The following is a 16,770-nucleotide window of genomic DNA, read 5'->3' on the forward strand; positions in this document are numbered from 1 at the left end:
AGAACAGAAAGGACATAGTTTACTACTCAACATGTGGTCACGATTGGACAGCTTTTTGATCATAGGCAAGCGCTGAAAGCAATGGGTTGCTACTCTGAGATACCCCGTTTCTAGGGACTCAACGGTTAATCTATGAATGCTAAGGCTCGCCGTCAGTAAGTTAATACTAAAGGACCAAGTGCATAACTTCGGTCAGGCGAGGGCCTACAATGATGTTAAAAAAGGTCCTGTTTATAAGCTGCTCAATCTTCGCTGAGCTGGGGTTAAACAAGGGCAACACAAAAAGTATCAACACTAACGCCAATTAAAATAATACTAATATAGACTATCTGAACCTTTATTGTTTAAATACTTGTAACATGATTTTGCGAATAAACGGTGAGGAATATCATGTTACCTCTCTGGAATTTATCAAATTCTCAACTAATATTGACGTATGCATGCGTGAATTTATGTATGTACATATTACCCGCACAAATACACACACATACATATGTATGTGTGTGTTTATGTTTGTATACATGTTTTATGGGTACGTCTGTTCTGCCAAATAAAAAAATAACCCTCGAAAAATAAACATGCGATAACTAACTCCACAAAACTACCACAATTATTTTCGATTAGCAGAACAAAATGATATTCAAAGAATGCGAGTCACCAGATTTTGTTTAAAGTATGCAACAACACACACATAACATGTACGTATGTATTATGTATGTATCTATGTATGTATATATGCATGTATGTATGTGTGTGTGTATGTATGTATCTATCTATGTAAGTATATATATATATATATATATATATATATATATATACATACACACACACCTCCATACATACATATAAAATAATAAACAAAAATAAGAATGCAGTGACGGCGGCGGTGTTGTTATTAATGCTGATTATGTTATAGAAACGGGCACATGTATTAAAATATTTTCTCTAATTTCGAGATGGTGTGTTTTCTGTCGACCATTCATCTTTTAGCGTGAGCCGCTAAGCCCCGCCTACTTTCGAATCAGGCGATCGCTATGATTGACGTACGCATTGAGCAGCGGCGGCTTTTGTAGTAAGTAGTAAAAACGTTGACAAGTGCGAGTCAATTTCACTCGAGCCAGGGTCAACTTCGCTTCGGGAACGGAATTTGCACGTTTCCCCTCTTACTTTACCCTGAACAACAAACACTGTAAAAAGTATTTATTTTTCTTCTTAACCATTTAAACACTACTTAAAATACCATCTCAGAGAATGGATGTATTATTTAGAGTCGTACGCCGAAGCCCTACCGTCTTCAGCTCCTTCAAAAGACATCACAGTAAGTGGTTTTCCTCTTCTTATTTTTTTTAAATAAGCATCATTCATTTATTGTCAGTATTGTATTGATAAAAGATGTTGATATATTATCAGTTTATCTACTAAAACATGCTGCAGCAGACTCGACTAGCGAACAAGAATTACACCCGGGAAAATTCTGCATTTACAATTATGACTGATTATTTTGACATCTCAAATTATACTAATTTAAACTTGTTAATTTCCTTTGATGCAGTTTTAAAGTAATTATATCCTTTATATACAACTTTTGACATTGTTAATGTAAAAGCTACGTGTAGAGATGCCGGCCGCATTATCTCCTTAATACCTACACCTACGCTGCTTCGCCGGTGGCCTGATGTCGTACGATATTCCAGCTACGAATCAGAACATGTTTTCTGACAGCAATTAAGAACAATTTCCCAGTTATGTTTTTTCTTTCTAATTTATATTTATTTAATCGTTCAGTTATGAAAGCCTTCAGCAGAAACCAATGACATTAGCTTGTTATTTGATGAATTCGGGGGAAACAAAACTACTTGTAAGCATCGAAATTAACTCCTTGAAGAAGAGAGGCAGGGTGGAAAGGATATATGTAGATGTTTCCATATATGTGTGTGTTTGTGTATATATATATATATTTATGTATGTGTGTGTGTGTGTGTGTAATGTATTTCTTTGTGAGACTGCATAACTGCTGGCGCCGGTTTTCCTCCCTGCGATCTACTAAAAATAGCAACTAAATTTCCCTCAAATCACACCCTACATGCTTTAAACTTCCTCTCTAACACGTACAGCTTAAACAACATCTAATAGAAATAAAAGACTTGGATATTTACCACTAAAAACATCTTTCAATTTTGAATCTACTCAAAAGCTGACATAGCACTAAACAAGACCCTTATTTTCTGGTTTAAGCTAATGTTCAAACATGGAAATTAAAAAAAAATGAAGACAAGCAATCTGCAAAGTATACATGCATATAATGTATAAATATATGTGTGTATATGCATGCATATTATCTGTATACATGTTGTAATAAATATGCATACATCTGGCGAATGCATTTGCTCGCAACCTTGTAGCCAGTGTCAAATTGTATCGCTCAGCACCGACAACTGTCCTTTACTGATATTTAGAAAATAAAGCTTATTTGATAATGATATTAAAAATGTAAAGCATCGCTCCTAATAATAATTTCCATAGTAAATCGTTTTTAGTTTCGTTATAACCGACTTAACAAGGTGTGGTTGAGTTATTTAACTGGAATGCTGTCTGAGTCGAAAAAGAGAGGCACTGACTATGAGGAAGAACGTTTCAGCCGCAACATCAGCCGATGCTACTTATGCAGGGGAACCCAAGTGGCGTGATCGGCTGACATTGAAATACTCTCTCCCCCCTCACTAGCTTCATTCTCTTTCTTTTTCAGTCTCCTTCTCTCTTCATTCTCTTTCTTTTTCACTGTCTTCCTCCCTCCCTCTCTCTCTCTTACACACTAATTACTTCTAGACACGAAAGCCGACAAAATCGGTGCTTGTAACAAGTTTTTAATTTATATTTTTACTCCTTTATTTTGGAGTTTGGTCACTCTGTATTCAAACTTTCGGTGATATATTAAATTAAATCTTTACTTATATATATAAGAAAATATGTTTAATATAACCGAAAATATATATCGTCAATGCTCTGTTTCTTGTAGGGTTAATTAAAATGTGCAGCAAAACAGTTAACTATACTAAAGACAATAATTTAAATGTACAAATATACATATGTATGTCTGTGTTTATATATATATATGCATACACACGCTATATTTCAAAAAAAAAACTGCTACTACATATGTTTGTGTGAAATAATTTATGTTCAAAATGTTCTTGGGAAAGGCATGAACATTACAAAACTTCTTCAATGTAAAGAAATTATCCCCTGTTTAGCGATTAAGACTTCAGGTGACCGAGAAGAGAGAACTTGCATTATACTTCAGTAACTTGCATCGGTTGCGAGTTCAGATTCCGTTTGTGTTTATCTGTTAGCTTGTCATGGACTCTTGGAGCAGATCCTGTTCAAAAGGAAATTAACAGTTGTTGACATGTAATTACCAAACAATGGTATTTACATTGCTTTGCTTTCAGCGTCAACATAATAGAAACATTACTATAGAAGGAAGCAGACGCCTTTAAAACTGCCATGTAACGTAAGACCTCAGGTATTTCCACGCCAAAAATATCTCATTAGTGCCCACCTGTGGGAGTGAGATGGAAGTATGTTCACTGGCACTGCGCTGGCTTTTATTGTTAAAAAGTCACTGCAAATTATAAGGTACTGATAAAAAATAAATTTTAAAAGTTCTTATACACAAGCAAGTGGTAGTTTCTCGGTGTGCCAATTTTGCATCTGGTTTCAATTCTAAGCTGGAGTTAATTTATTCCTACCTCGCAAAGTATGAATGTCACAGCAACTATTCCTCTTCGTAATTTATGGACATTATATATCTGGGGTTATTTGCTTTGAATTAAAAATTTTTAGGATAAAAAAAAATTATTTCCAACATAGCATCTAATAATATCCTTTCATCTTGCACACAACCTTACAGGAAACATTTATGTGGCCGTTGAACCCGCCAGAAATAACAGCCAAGTTACATTCAAATCGTATCTTGGAGCAAAAGGGAAGGATATCTATGTATTCCTCTTCACTAACTGCTGGCCTGGGGCTGAATAACTTAACGTTAAACTAAATACGTGGTTACTCGATATGCTAGAAATAACAACTAAATCTCCTTCAAACCACACCCTACTTTTGACAATGTAGTTTCCTGATAATCAAGGTTCGCTTGCTTTTGATCATTAGTTTACCGACTAAACAATAATTTAGAGATTAAAATGCTTACTTTATTCCTAATTTATTTCTGGTAATAGATTTTCCCTCTAATGTATAATGTCATTGTTTTTCAGCCACAGGTGAGTCCTGATCAAGTAGAACCGTTGTCATAAGTAATAACACCGTGATCATCCTTATTGTTTTGGACCATAGTACCTAGGACTACATTATTTAATGTGTTCTTTTTACTATAGGAAACTGTTATGTCAAAGTATTTTGGCTGCTATTTCTAGCAAGTCGAGCGACCCTGTAGACGCGTTTTTGTTATGTTGTATACGTTACTAATGCAATTGAAAAAATATATAGTCAAGTCACTATTTATTTACTACGAAAATCTACTCAATTAATGAAAACATTTCTTTATAATTAAATCCAGCCGGTATCTTTTAAAAGCTGACAGGGTTAGGATAGTAGTCCATTGTTAAGGAGATTTGACTGTTATTTCTAGCGAGTTGGGGAACCCGTAGTAGCTCTGTTGTAATTTTTTTTTTTAATTAAGTCGATTTAATTTCTACCAAAGTGTAGTTAACGAAAACAATTTCTTCACAATTAAAGCGGACCGGTGCCTCATAATTGCTGACCGGGTCATTTCAATAGTAGTTAAGTTCATTACATAGCAACGACATTATTAAGGTGTGTATTCAATAACGCTGATCAGGTGACTTGGCGCGTTGCTTTCCCCGCCTGTCATTGGTCAATTACCAACATCACGCCACTATTTCATTATCATATAGCTACGAACAATACTTGAAAAGTTACGTGTTTTTTCCCCTTCAATAAACTAATCTGTCGACTTATCAGTATGTTTAGAAATTCAGGATTCTAAATTTTTAGCGTAAATTGAGGAGGAAAACCCGTCATTTAATCTCCAACAGCCTTTTGATTATTATTATTATTGTGATATCAGTGATGATTGTGGGAGCTCAGAATCGGTGGCTGGCTCTGTAGAGCGGGACTATCTTTGTGTGTTGGGTGCAGATGTACCTAAACTGCATCTAATAACGTTCAAGAATTTCACAAGGTGCCCCCCCTCCATTAAATAAATAAAGCTGTAAAATATCGGTTATGACAAGGGTTTTCTTAATAAATACGCTCCTTACATTTGATAAATATTAAATGTATACTGCGCCTGTTAGTGTGTGTGAGAGTATGTATATATGAAATCAATTAAGATAGCTTGATTGTTAATTAGAAAGAAATTAGATTTCTGTTTAACCACGTATGGTACTATAAAGAGATTAATTTTAAAACATCATCAAAGGCAGATGTGTTGTAATAATTAATATATTGATATTAAATTTCATTTATCCTAATTAACAATGTTATTTAATTTTGAAGTCATTTATATTGACAATAATATGAATTAACTAAAAAGAAAACCTCATTAAATTTTAATCAAAGCCTATATTAATTGCATAATAGCTGCAGAAATGATAAGCGCTTATAATAATAGTTCAAGAACGTTCTCCACGCTGAGAACCCCCGCTGAAATTATTTGTAGCTGATACCTTTGCTACTTATTAAATTCCAAGTGCGCGTGATTCAAGCAAGCCATGAATACCACACAATAGCAGTATTTCTCCTTACTTAGAGATCCTACGTTTGTACCTCTGTATCAGAAATCAATATGATAATAATAATACTGCTGTATCATTGATATTGTCACGAGTTCTTTTGGCTGCCTCACTAGCAGATTCTAGATGATTTCATGCTCGGTTGATTATCTTGTTGGATAATCTAGTTACTTCAATTTACTCAACCCTGCCCTATTCTATAAATACCTTTTATGCCTTCAGTTACATTTCAGTTAAGGCGCGAGAAATAGGGAGTGAGGATGAAATATTTGAACGATATTTTGTATTGTGTTTACCTCCACACCCACTACTAATTAATACTGTTGCTTAAAATAAATGTAGGTTATCTATTAAAAATATAGATAGATACTAATATTAGATGTCTTGTAAAATAAATATAAATACTCCTGGAGATATTCGAATTCCTGTGATTAATAATTATGATCTTAATATTTGTCGCAAAGCAACAAAAATACATTTACAATACAGTATTCGATATATATAAGCATGAAAATCAAATTTCACTGGCTTATATGTAAAGAAAAGGCTTATAAGATCTCCACTCCCCAAAAATATCAAATTAGTTACCTTATGAATGGAAGGAAGTATGTAACGATAGAATATCTGTATACCAAAGACTTTATTCAATGAATAATGCTACAGTTTTATAAGTATTTCAGATGGTTTTATAGGAACCATAAATATGATAGTGTTGAGTAACAAGGTTCCTATTCCTGCTTTGAAAGGAGAGCTGAGAATGTTATTGAGCTTTCGAACTGAATCAACAATTTGTTCGCTCTGATTTCGCAACTTCAACTTTTTCAGTTGGAGATGTCGGGCAAATTTGTCATTGCGTTCCAAAAGCTGATTTTCATTCCTACACATAAATAGGTAAAATAGCAAAAAAGGTAGAAACACACATATCAACTGGAGAACAGTATTTAAGAAGAAATTATCAAGCGGCGGGTCACTCATTGGTAGTATCTGAGAGCAGAGATTAGATGAGGTGAAGCATTCCAGAAAAAGCATCTTTACAATTAAGACTGTTTGAGATTGTCATGTTTTGCACAATTCCTTGTTTTAGAACATTTCTCTGTGCCACAGACAGTAATTAAAGGATAAATCAAACCATGAAAAAGAACAAAAAGAGTAAAATTATAAAATTTATTAGAAGTGCTAGTCATTTACTGTATAGAAACCCAATGGTTTTTTTTTTTCAACTTCCGTTTTGGAAGTAGGAAGTTTAAGAAGACTCAGTTTATCAGGATTAGGTGGGGTTTTTTAGTGGTCTTGCATGCATTAACCATTTTGCTAAAAACACCCTTTTCTAAATGAAAGTGACATTCAAATCTTTGATAGATTGATAGAAATGCCTGCAAATTTCTGCCATGATCTTCCACCGAGTTAGAGGACATAAGAATGTCTAAATAATAGTAGGTAGGTTATACAAGATTATTTCTATGAGAATATTTGGTTTATCATTAGCTGAAATCGTGCCGCAGTATTCACAATACCAAATGGAAATCTCGTATACATAAAACAGATTGGGACGATCTTCAATCGACTGAAACAGTTGATATATTTCGTTATGAACTCACTAAAATAGAAAGTATACCATGAACTCATCAATAATTGGCACTGGAAAAGCATAAAGGAAACCGTAATTGTTATATCAATGACAAGGCATCGGTTGGGATTTGTTTTATTAGTCTGTCAACGATGCTTCTTAGATCACTTTACTTTTTGTCTAACGAACTTACAAGCAATACCATCAAGTAGGTGTAGTAATAGGCTTTGAAGAAAGTAACAGGTGGGAAGCTTTAGACAAGTAAATTTGACAACTTTGAAGAAGCTGCTGGGACATGAAGCCACTTTTGCTCATCTGAGCTGAGAGTCTGGAATAATAAACTAACAATGACTGCTGTTTATAACAACTTACAAGCATATCGAATGTCAATTTCACATATTCCTGTAATTCGGGAAACCAAGCTGTGTTGACGTCAACTAAACAATTCCACTTACAATATCAACTTTGGTAAAGTTGTCAGTACCTCCACTGTCGACAGAAGTTTCCATTGGTTGATAGTTAATTATAATATTAACGAGTACCCGAAACAGTAGTGTGTTTAATAAAGATGGAAAATTAATGTTGAAGATGGGTTTTCTTACCTGATGTGGCTTCCAGGTTGTTAATTACATTATTTGCACATCTGAGAAAAATAGTTGCAACACTTGTTATGTTTTGCTGAACATTTTCTGTGGGCCTCTAGCCCACTATTTCTCGTATGGAGATGCTAAAACAACATCCTGTTCAGTCTTCTGTATTTTAACAGGTCATCATTATTCAGAAATAAACCCCATTCATTGTCGCTCTGATCTGAAACTGCATTTTTCAGTCGGGAGTTGAAAGGCTTGAAGAAATTGATGTAGAGATTCAGTCAGCTGTTGTTTTCCAGTTGGCTTAAACCTTTGTCACTAGTTTGATTTGATGTAGACAACACTTTACGTAATTAATCGCAACAAGTAACAGTCCGAAGTTTACGAGTTGTGTCGAAGTCAGGAATACCAGCAAAATGTTTTTTTCAAACGTACGTAAAACGCACGATAATTAGTGAAAGGAATTGTATTAATTCTTTTGAGGCATTCATCGAAATCCTTATTTGATTCCCTGAATAAACTGTCATAAGAGATTCATACACTAAAATCAACAAATCCTGCGAGACAGCTCAACGTCAGGTTTAAATAATGGAGAGCACTCGCCCATCACGTGACACACCAGTCATTCAAAAGATGTGGACTCGCAACAAAACGTTTTTATTAAATTAAACATGTTTTAAAACTTAATCTGAAACGTGAAATCAGCTTTAAGAATCTTCAAACCTTAAAACTAGTCTCCTCTCCAACCCAGATAATTAAATGCTAAGAGTTTTGCTCAATAAATACAATCGTAACAGTAAGTAGAAATTCAAGGAATTACAATATTTGATGTTGCAATTCTCGTTAAAAAAAAAAAAAACCTCTGCAGGTCTTGTGACCCTTGAAGCTACTCTAGATTAATATATATACAAATAGATCTACTTTGTAGTAGAGGAGAGAAAGAACACCCAGTTGTTGGAGAAAGTATACTTGTAAGGAAATAATAGGCAGGTAGCATTGTTCAAAAACCGCACCCCTTGGTAAATACTGTCAATAAGAATTTGACATAAATTCTTTAAGCTTTAGTGTAAGTGCAGAAAATAGAATTTACTTAGCTTTTTTCTCTCCATTTAATTTTTTTTTCTATTTTATTTTAAACAGGTTTCTAAATCTTTAATTCAAAAATTATTCTTTATAAGTAGCAGTTGCTATTATTCATATACTAGAATGGATTTATTATTTTGGTAGCTTTTCTTGTCTAAAATGTTTTTGTTTTTTTTTATATGGTGCAAATAATATTGATATAAAGTAGTGTATTTTATGTGCCATCATAATCTACAATTGATTGGAATCACACCATAATTCTTGAAAATATGCAAAATGTTAAATTTCAGAAATTCTACAGGTTCTGAAAAACATTCTGACATTGACTGTAAAAATCCTATGTATTGCTTTCCAAGAAGTTTAGTATAAAGTGTTTATCTATTTATATTTTCTCTTACAGAATTACATGATAAATGGGGTGAAAATCTAGATACTGTGAATGATGGATTGACATTCTACCTGAAATATCTCGGTTCCACTTTGGTAGAAGAAATTTCTGAAGGAGAAAGTTATGGTGATGGCATCAGTACGAAAGCAATTCAACGAGTTATTGCCATGGTAAGCAATATTATACATGTTACTTTTCTAACAAATCTACCTGGCCTGGGTTAATTTATTCCCCTCAAATAAAATATATTCCAGTTATAGAATTCACTTAACTATTTTCTTGTCAATCAATTTAGCTTTTTGCCTCAGTGATTTAGTTTCACAGATACATGCTCTTAAAATTTGTTAACTAGGGACACTGTAATTTAAGTGAGAATCTTCATCAGATGAACTGGGGATAAACAATTATTCCAGTATTTGCAGCCATATATAATATGGTCTACATTTAAATTTCTTCACTTTGTCTATACAGTATACCTTAATCCTTAAAAAAAAATTGTATAAAATTAGAACCTTTAACTAAAGTCTACTGATTTTGAAAATCAAGTGCTCTTTATAAAATTTAAATTGACATTTCAGTTTCGAAAAATGATTTATTTTTTTAACCTACTTTTACCACACTTTATGAAAATATGGTAGTTTGGAATGCCAAGCCATATAATAAAAGTACCTGGGATTTCATAGTTGTATTCAAGTAACAATTTATTTATAGTTTAAAACCACTTTTTCTGCTCTAAAATATGGGCAGTAGATTAGTAGATTGGGTGGATTAAGATTTAATATTGAAAGTTGTCGAGAAAGTTTTAAAAGCTTTGTTCTTGAAGGAAAATTTTTTTTAAATTTCGATCCCTGATTGATGATAATTAAATAATTTATTGCACTAAACTTTTTTTTTTATCTCTTCACAGGAAAAAAATTCCGGCAAGAAATGGAGAAAAGTGGCATTGAATGTATCTTCACAAGGCATTAAAATGTATGATATGGTTACCAAAGAAATGTTGTTGGATGTTTGTATATACAGGATATCTTTCTGTACAGCTGACAGACATCATGAAAGAGTGTTTGCATTTATTGCTCGCAACACAATCAATGAAACTATGGAATGTTACGTCTACGTCTGCCCGAAAAGGAAAATTGTAAGTATACAAAATGACACTAGCTGTATTTATATACTAACTTAATAGTTGTTTTAAATCTGGTATAACTTGACTCTAAAATATGACCACTAGTCTAATCATGTTTAATTGTCTTCCTTAAAATAGATATCTTATTTAATTTGCATTTGTAATTTGAATATTTAATCTGTGTTTTTACTAAAATGCTCTTGTATAACAATTACATGGGAGAAACTAAACGATGAAAAATAGTTTCTAAAAAATATATTCACTCCATCATACTGTAGTGAAAATAACTTATCTAATAAGAATTCGTAGAAGAATCGTCTCCCTTTAATTTTGTTGCTCTCTTTGAAAAGGATTAAACATGTAGCATATCCTTTTACTTGATTAGCACTTGAATTTTTTTTTCTTTCGTTTTTGCCAATTTTTTAAAGTGATGTAATTAACTTTTGTTTCAGGCTCATGATGTAACGTTAACGGTATCACAGTCATTTAGTATTGCGGAATATCTTGAATTAGAAGAAGAGCAAGAAGAACGACGGAAAGCAGAAAAAGAAGACAATAGAATCGTAAGTTTTACAATCGTTTCTAATAATGAATGTTTTGGTGGGTTTCCTTAGATTATTCAATCTATGAGCAGTTTTAAAAATAGCACTAGAATAATTTAAAGTCTACTTAATTTAATATTAACGGACGCCAATGTATTGTTAGCTCAGCAGTTGCTGCACTGCTTTACTCTCTCTCACCTGACACATTCTGATATCGTACCTTGATAATTTATGTGGGCTGAGATGAAATAGATATTAAAGCTAATGATTTCTGGTTCTTTTTAAAGAACTAGAATCAGTCACTTTGAAGGCATTTTGAAGTGGTGTAGTATTTGTTTGCAGCTCAACTTCATATTGTGTAGATTGATAGTATTTAAATAAACACTAGAACCCTACAGAATTCTTTGTGCCAACTTTGCATGTTGTGTAATAATCATTATCTTATTTTGGAGGGCTTGATATATAAATAGATTTGCAATACACTATCAATTTGAACATATTGGGGTTTTTTCTCCAGCTTCTGAAGTTTTCTTTAATCTGACCACTTGAAGTGCCTTCTACTCTCAAGTCATGACATGTAAATAAATATTCATAACTAGCTATTAGTCATGTTGTTGTTTAGATATGCAAACCCTTTCAGTTCTTTTAGAATATAAATATTTATATTAATTTCAAATGTTGGCAGAAGGCTGGTAATTTCAGAGGAGGGTTAAGTCAATTACATCAACCCCAGTGTTTAACTGGTACTAATTTTATTGATGAAGGGCAAAGTTGACTGTGGCGGAATTTGAACTCAGAACATAAGAACAAATGAAATATTGCCAAGCATTTTTCCCAGCACACTAACAATCTGCCAGCTCACTACCTTAGAATGTATATATATATATATATTACCATCAGAAAATAGCAAATGGTACAGATTTTTAATTAGTTTTTGGATTGTGAAGAACTGATAGGTTTTTACATGGAATGTTATTCAAGTTTATAGTTTTCATCTTAATAATGTTTTTTTTTTTTTTTGCAGTATGCTAGTGACCTTATAGAAATTCCTGAGGATGACTTGATGCCTTCTTACCGACGTAAACTCTCTGATTCTGTTACAAGTAGTGATGCTTCCACGCCTATGAACTTATCTCCACCATCTAATTCACCCTGTATTAACCTGGTAAGAACAGAATTATATATTTATATTTTATAGCAAAACTATATACGTCTTAGTGGTAAGAGTGTTGGACTCGTGATAGTAAGGTTGTGAGTTCGATTCCTGGACTGGGTGATGCATTGTGTTCCTCCTGTCCACTCAGCTGGTAAAAAGGTGTGATACTGTGATGGACTGATGTCCCATCCAGGGAGGAATTATATGCAGCAGAAAAACCAAGAGGCCATGTACAGAGTAATGTGAACTAACTATATATTTATATCAGGGCTGTGGAATCAGACTTGGAAACAGTTATGGAGTAGCTAGAGTCAGTCAATAAAACTGTATCAACTCTGACTCCCAGTATCTTTATTCTTTAATATAAACCAGTTATAAGATATAGGCCTACTCAAAGTACAAGCTTATGCATGTGCTTTATGAGATATGTAGACCACAATCACTTAATTACATAAAGAGGAGTCAGGGGTGCCAATAGTACAGGAGTCTGAGTCAAAGTTTTTTTGTTTTGACTCCACAACCCTTATTTATATATGTAGTTATAATATTCATATATTATAACAAATTGTTATAAACCATGCCAAATCAGTTTGGAACCTGGTCTAGCTTACCAGTTCTGTCAAACTGTGGACGTTCAATGGTGACAAAGATGATGATAGTACACAATTTCATATTTACTTAGTGAATTCTTTGTGTAACGCTTTCGTTTCACCTTGAGAACCCAAACTGTTGATTATATACATTCAGCCTAACCTTTTACAAGCTAACCATTCACAGGTGGTTTTTAACTTAGGATGAGCAGAGCTGCAACACCTTACTGTTATGCTCAGTTTCTGAGACCCCAATTCTCAAAGTGGGTGAACTTATATTGGAAACAACCATTTAACATTTCAAAGTAGCTTGAGCTTACATTAAAATAATCATTGCTGGTCTTAAAAGTCCTTCATGTTATGCTTTTACTTTTCTTGATAAAAATAATACCTACTTAAACCAGAAACTAATTGATAGGATATGAAACCATAAAGTATTTTACTTCCACCAAAATATTTATGCAACTCTGAATTTGCAAACCTGTTCATTCTTCTATAGATGGATAAAAAGTTTGAAAAGCATTGTTTTTAATTAGCAAAAAATGATTGATTTTTTTTCTAAGATTTCATGTTTTATTGTGTGAAGAAAAATACCTTTGTTGTGTATTTCTCAAGTTGCTTTCATTGTACAATTTTATTTTTTGTAGCAAGATTTTGATGAAGAAGAAGATAATCTAGACGACTGTTTCTCAAGGTAAGTTTTTCTCCAATTCTTCTCTTTTCATAAATTTAAATAATTAACATTTGGAGTTTAATATTTACATATTAAGAAGCCCACACACATGGATATATAGTGAAAGATAGCTTTCATATATGAAGGGTTTTAAGTTTCCTGAAACTACAAAAATATTGAAAATTTTGAGACAATTAAAAATTTTCAATCTGATGCTGTACAACTGTGGAATGTAACTGGCAGTGTCTTATGTGATTCAACATTATTGTTATCTCACTTGATCCCTCGTAGGCTAAACTTGTTTATTCTATTTAATGGTTTCTCTGCATTTAATTATTTCCCTTCCTGTCTTGAGTTTCACATCCTAGCTGCAAGATTTTGGTTTAGATTATTTTAAAACCAGAAGTTTGCTTCATGTGATTTTGGTTGGATTGGTATCAAAAGAGATGAACTGTTTATTTAGTCAATTCCAGCTTTGTATATCCTTGTGTGTCTTTTAATAAGCCTGAATCATTGTGGCATGTAAAAAGCACCATTTGAGTGTTGGGCCTCATGGGGCAGTGACAGGTGACCAAGACCCTTGGTGATATACTGTGCTTGTGTTGACCTGTCAAGCCAAGTGAGACTGTAGACATGGCCAGTGTCAGGTCAATGGCACGTAAAAGGTACCCACTACACTCTTGGAGTGGTTGGTGTTAGGAAGGGCATCCAGCTGTAGAAATCTTACCAAATCAGATTAGAGCCTGTTGCAACCCCCGGCTTACCAGTTTTCAGTCAAACCGTCCAACAGCAGACATTAAACAATGGTGATACAAACACATTTTCATTTTCATCTCAATATGAACATGTCTAAAATTTGCTGGATAACTTAATATTTTAATTGTTCTCTGTACCTATATATTTGCCGAATATTAAATTAATCTTTTCGTTGTTTTTTTTTTTAAATTGCAGGCTTGCAGAATACCGAAGCAGGTTAAGGCCAACTCCTTTTACTACAGACTTTATTAAAGCTGATATTGAAACTGATGTTGGACACTATCTAAAAAATAATAACCGTTGTTTTGAAGACTATGTTTGCCCCAAAACTGTGGAGGATTTATTGTTATTATGAAGTTGAATTTAATTTTAAGACTGAAAACAAATTATAATTGTGTGTGCATATATATATGTATATATATATATATATGTGTGTATATATATAATGTCACATATACAAACCAAAAGACTTCTTTAATTAACTGAACTTATGTTGGCCTAAGAAATTTAACGACTCATTTTTGTACTATACATTCATCTATCAAAAGGAAGATCTTCTATAACAGACTTACAAAAGGGAAAAAAAGACTTCAAGCTTTGACATCATTTGTACTATGTACATCTGCGACTTCCCCCCTGAAAATTTCTATTGAAATAATCCAGTCAAAACAAGTTTCAAATAGAAACTTCTTTTTCTTTTCTTTTTTTTTATGCTATTTATTGATTGCTCAATTTGCTCAAACAAATCTAAAGAGTAATTAAATATTCTGGCAATGAATTCTGGTCAATTTTTAAAGATATTTTAGAAAACCAGAAATATGTAAAATCATTATTTCTTTTTCTTTATAAATCATTATTAAATAATGTTTGACAGTATTCATTAATTTTATATATATATATCATTTTTCATTAATTAATTAATTACTTCTTCAAAAAATATATTATCCAAAACAAATTTAAAAAAAAAATAATTTCCTTTTACCTTTGTTCAGGAACAAAATTAGGACATAGATCTGAAATTCTATAGTGATAAAAATTATTATTCTAAATATTGTAAGAAACTGTTTATTCTAGTAAAACCCTAATCCGTTTCTCTGATTTCAAAAAGAATCCATTATTCTCTGAAAATCCAAGAGTATTATTGTATTATTTCTGGTTTTCTTCTTTTACCAAAATTTGTTATGTTTGGAAAAACTTGGAATATTTTTTTATATAAAACAAAGACAATTGAACTAAACTTCAGTGTGTTATACACACTGGAATTGTTTCCTTACGTGCTTTTTATCACGTATACACACACACACGCTCTTGCACACATACATACATACACACATATCAGAGACCAGAAAAGTCCAGAAAGTCTGTAATTACTCTTCAACTGCTGGTAAATCAGTAATATTAATACTAAAAAAAAAACACAAAACACATTCCTATTGTAATAACTTCTTTTTTTTTAACCTTTTAAGTCTAGAAAGTAACTATTACTCTCTCTCCCTCTCCTTCACTTTCTCTGTTCAGACTGAATTTTTTTTTTATATAACAATTTTAAAAAACATTAACAAAATAACTTTCTTTTTAGTTGTAATAATGCAATAGCTGAGGTCAAGATGATGTATCACTGGTTCAAACCATTGCTGCAGTATTGCATAGTAACCTTTATAATAGCAGGCACCTTCAGTGATGCTTAGCACTAACCTATGTTTGAATGGTTGGGAAAGATACCCGGATCTAACAAATAAAATAACTGTAAAAGTTTTTTTTTTCAATACTGTATATATGTATATGCATGTGTGTACATACATACATATATATGTGTGTTTATATATATTCTATATATAATATATATGTATATATATTCTATATATAATATATATGTATATATATTCTATATATAATATATATGTATATATATTCTATATATAATATATATGTATATATATTCTATATATAATATATATGTATATATTTATTGTGTATATATATATTCTATATATAATATATATATTTTATATATATAAAATCAACTATACTTGAATTTTCAGAACCATTCAATAGTGTTGTGCTATTTTAGAAAAACATGAATTTAAGAAGGGGGAAAAAAAGAAAAAGATAAGAAATTTGCCTTCTTGCAAAATAAGCAAGACAAAATATAAGGAATTAATTTGAAGACAAAAATACAACACGTCTAATGAATTTGAAATAATGCTCCTCCAATTTTTTTTTTCTTAACTTCACCAACATTTTCTTAATAGGCCCTTCATACATACATATATTTATTTATCATTTGTTCATACATTCATAATAAAAAATAATTGAGGAGTAAGAAATCTCAAATTCATTATTTTAAGAAGTTTATCCCAATTTGTATCAAACTGCCATTATTGACTGCTGATTTTAATTAAAATTGCTGTATAAATTAGAATCAAACAGGCTTGTTCTTTTTGTATATTTCATACTTTATTTCTCTTTTTTTTATCCTGTACATGTCTGTTTTTTTAAAGGCTAATTTCCAGAAAACAACAATACATAAA

The 16,770-nt window shown here is 32.1% G+C and overlaps 2 protein-coding genes across 2 annotated transcripts in view; one reads left to right on the forward strand and one right to left on the reverse strand.

Annotated features, from left to right (window-relative positions):
• Window positions 1–8,520, reverse strand: part of LOC115215024 (HIV Tat-specific factor 1 homolog) — a 153,525-nt gene extending 145,005 nt beyond the window's left edge. Inside the window, exon 1 of the mRNA XM_036505202.1 lies at window positions 7,941–8,520. The gene's annotated coding sequence lies outside the window, so the exon portion shown is untranslated. The remainder of the gene's footprint in view (window positions 1–7,940) is intronic.
• Window positions 1,039–14,914, forward strand: LOC115214925 (low density lipoprotein receptor adapter protein 1-B). Its single transcript, XM_029783996.2, has 7 exons — window positions 1,039–1,318; window positions 9,412–9,569; window positions 10,307–10,534; window positions 10,975–11,085; window positions 12,089–12,229; window positions 13,458–13,504; window positions 14,435–14,914. The coding sequence occupies exons 1-7, from the start codon at window positions 1,252–1,254 to the stop codon at window positions 14,592–14,594; spliced, it is 912 nt and encodes a 303-aa protein (XP_029639856.1). The 5' UTR covers window positions 1,039–1,251; the 3' UTR covers window positions 14,595–14,914.
• The last annotated feature ends 1,856 nt before the right edge of the window (window positions 14,915–16,770 follow it).

This window comes from Octopus sinensis, linkage group LG8 (genome assembly GCF_006345805.1).
Source record: "Octopus sinensis linkage group LG8, ASM634580v1, whole genome shotgun sequence".
In the NCBI taxonomy this organism is placed as follows: domain Eukaryota; kingdom Metazoa; phylum Mollusca; class Cephalopoda; order Octopoda; family Octopodidae; genus Octopus; species Octopus sinensis.

Excerpts from the sequence above, each read along its gene's own strand:
- LOC115214925 (XM_029783996.2), top strand. The coding sequence starts at position 1,252 with ATGGATGTATTATTTAGAGTCGTACGCCGAAGCCCTACCGTCTTCAGC. Across the intron at positions 12,230-13,457 it reads ATTCACCCTGTATTAACCTG|CAAGATTTTGATGAAGAAGA; the intron begins GTAAGAACAGAA and ends TATTTTTTGTAG. Across the intron at positions 13,505-14,434 it reads CTAGACGACTGTTTCTCAAG|GCTTGCAGAATACCGAAGCA; the intron begins GTAAGTTTTTCT and ends TTTAAATTGCAG.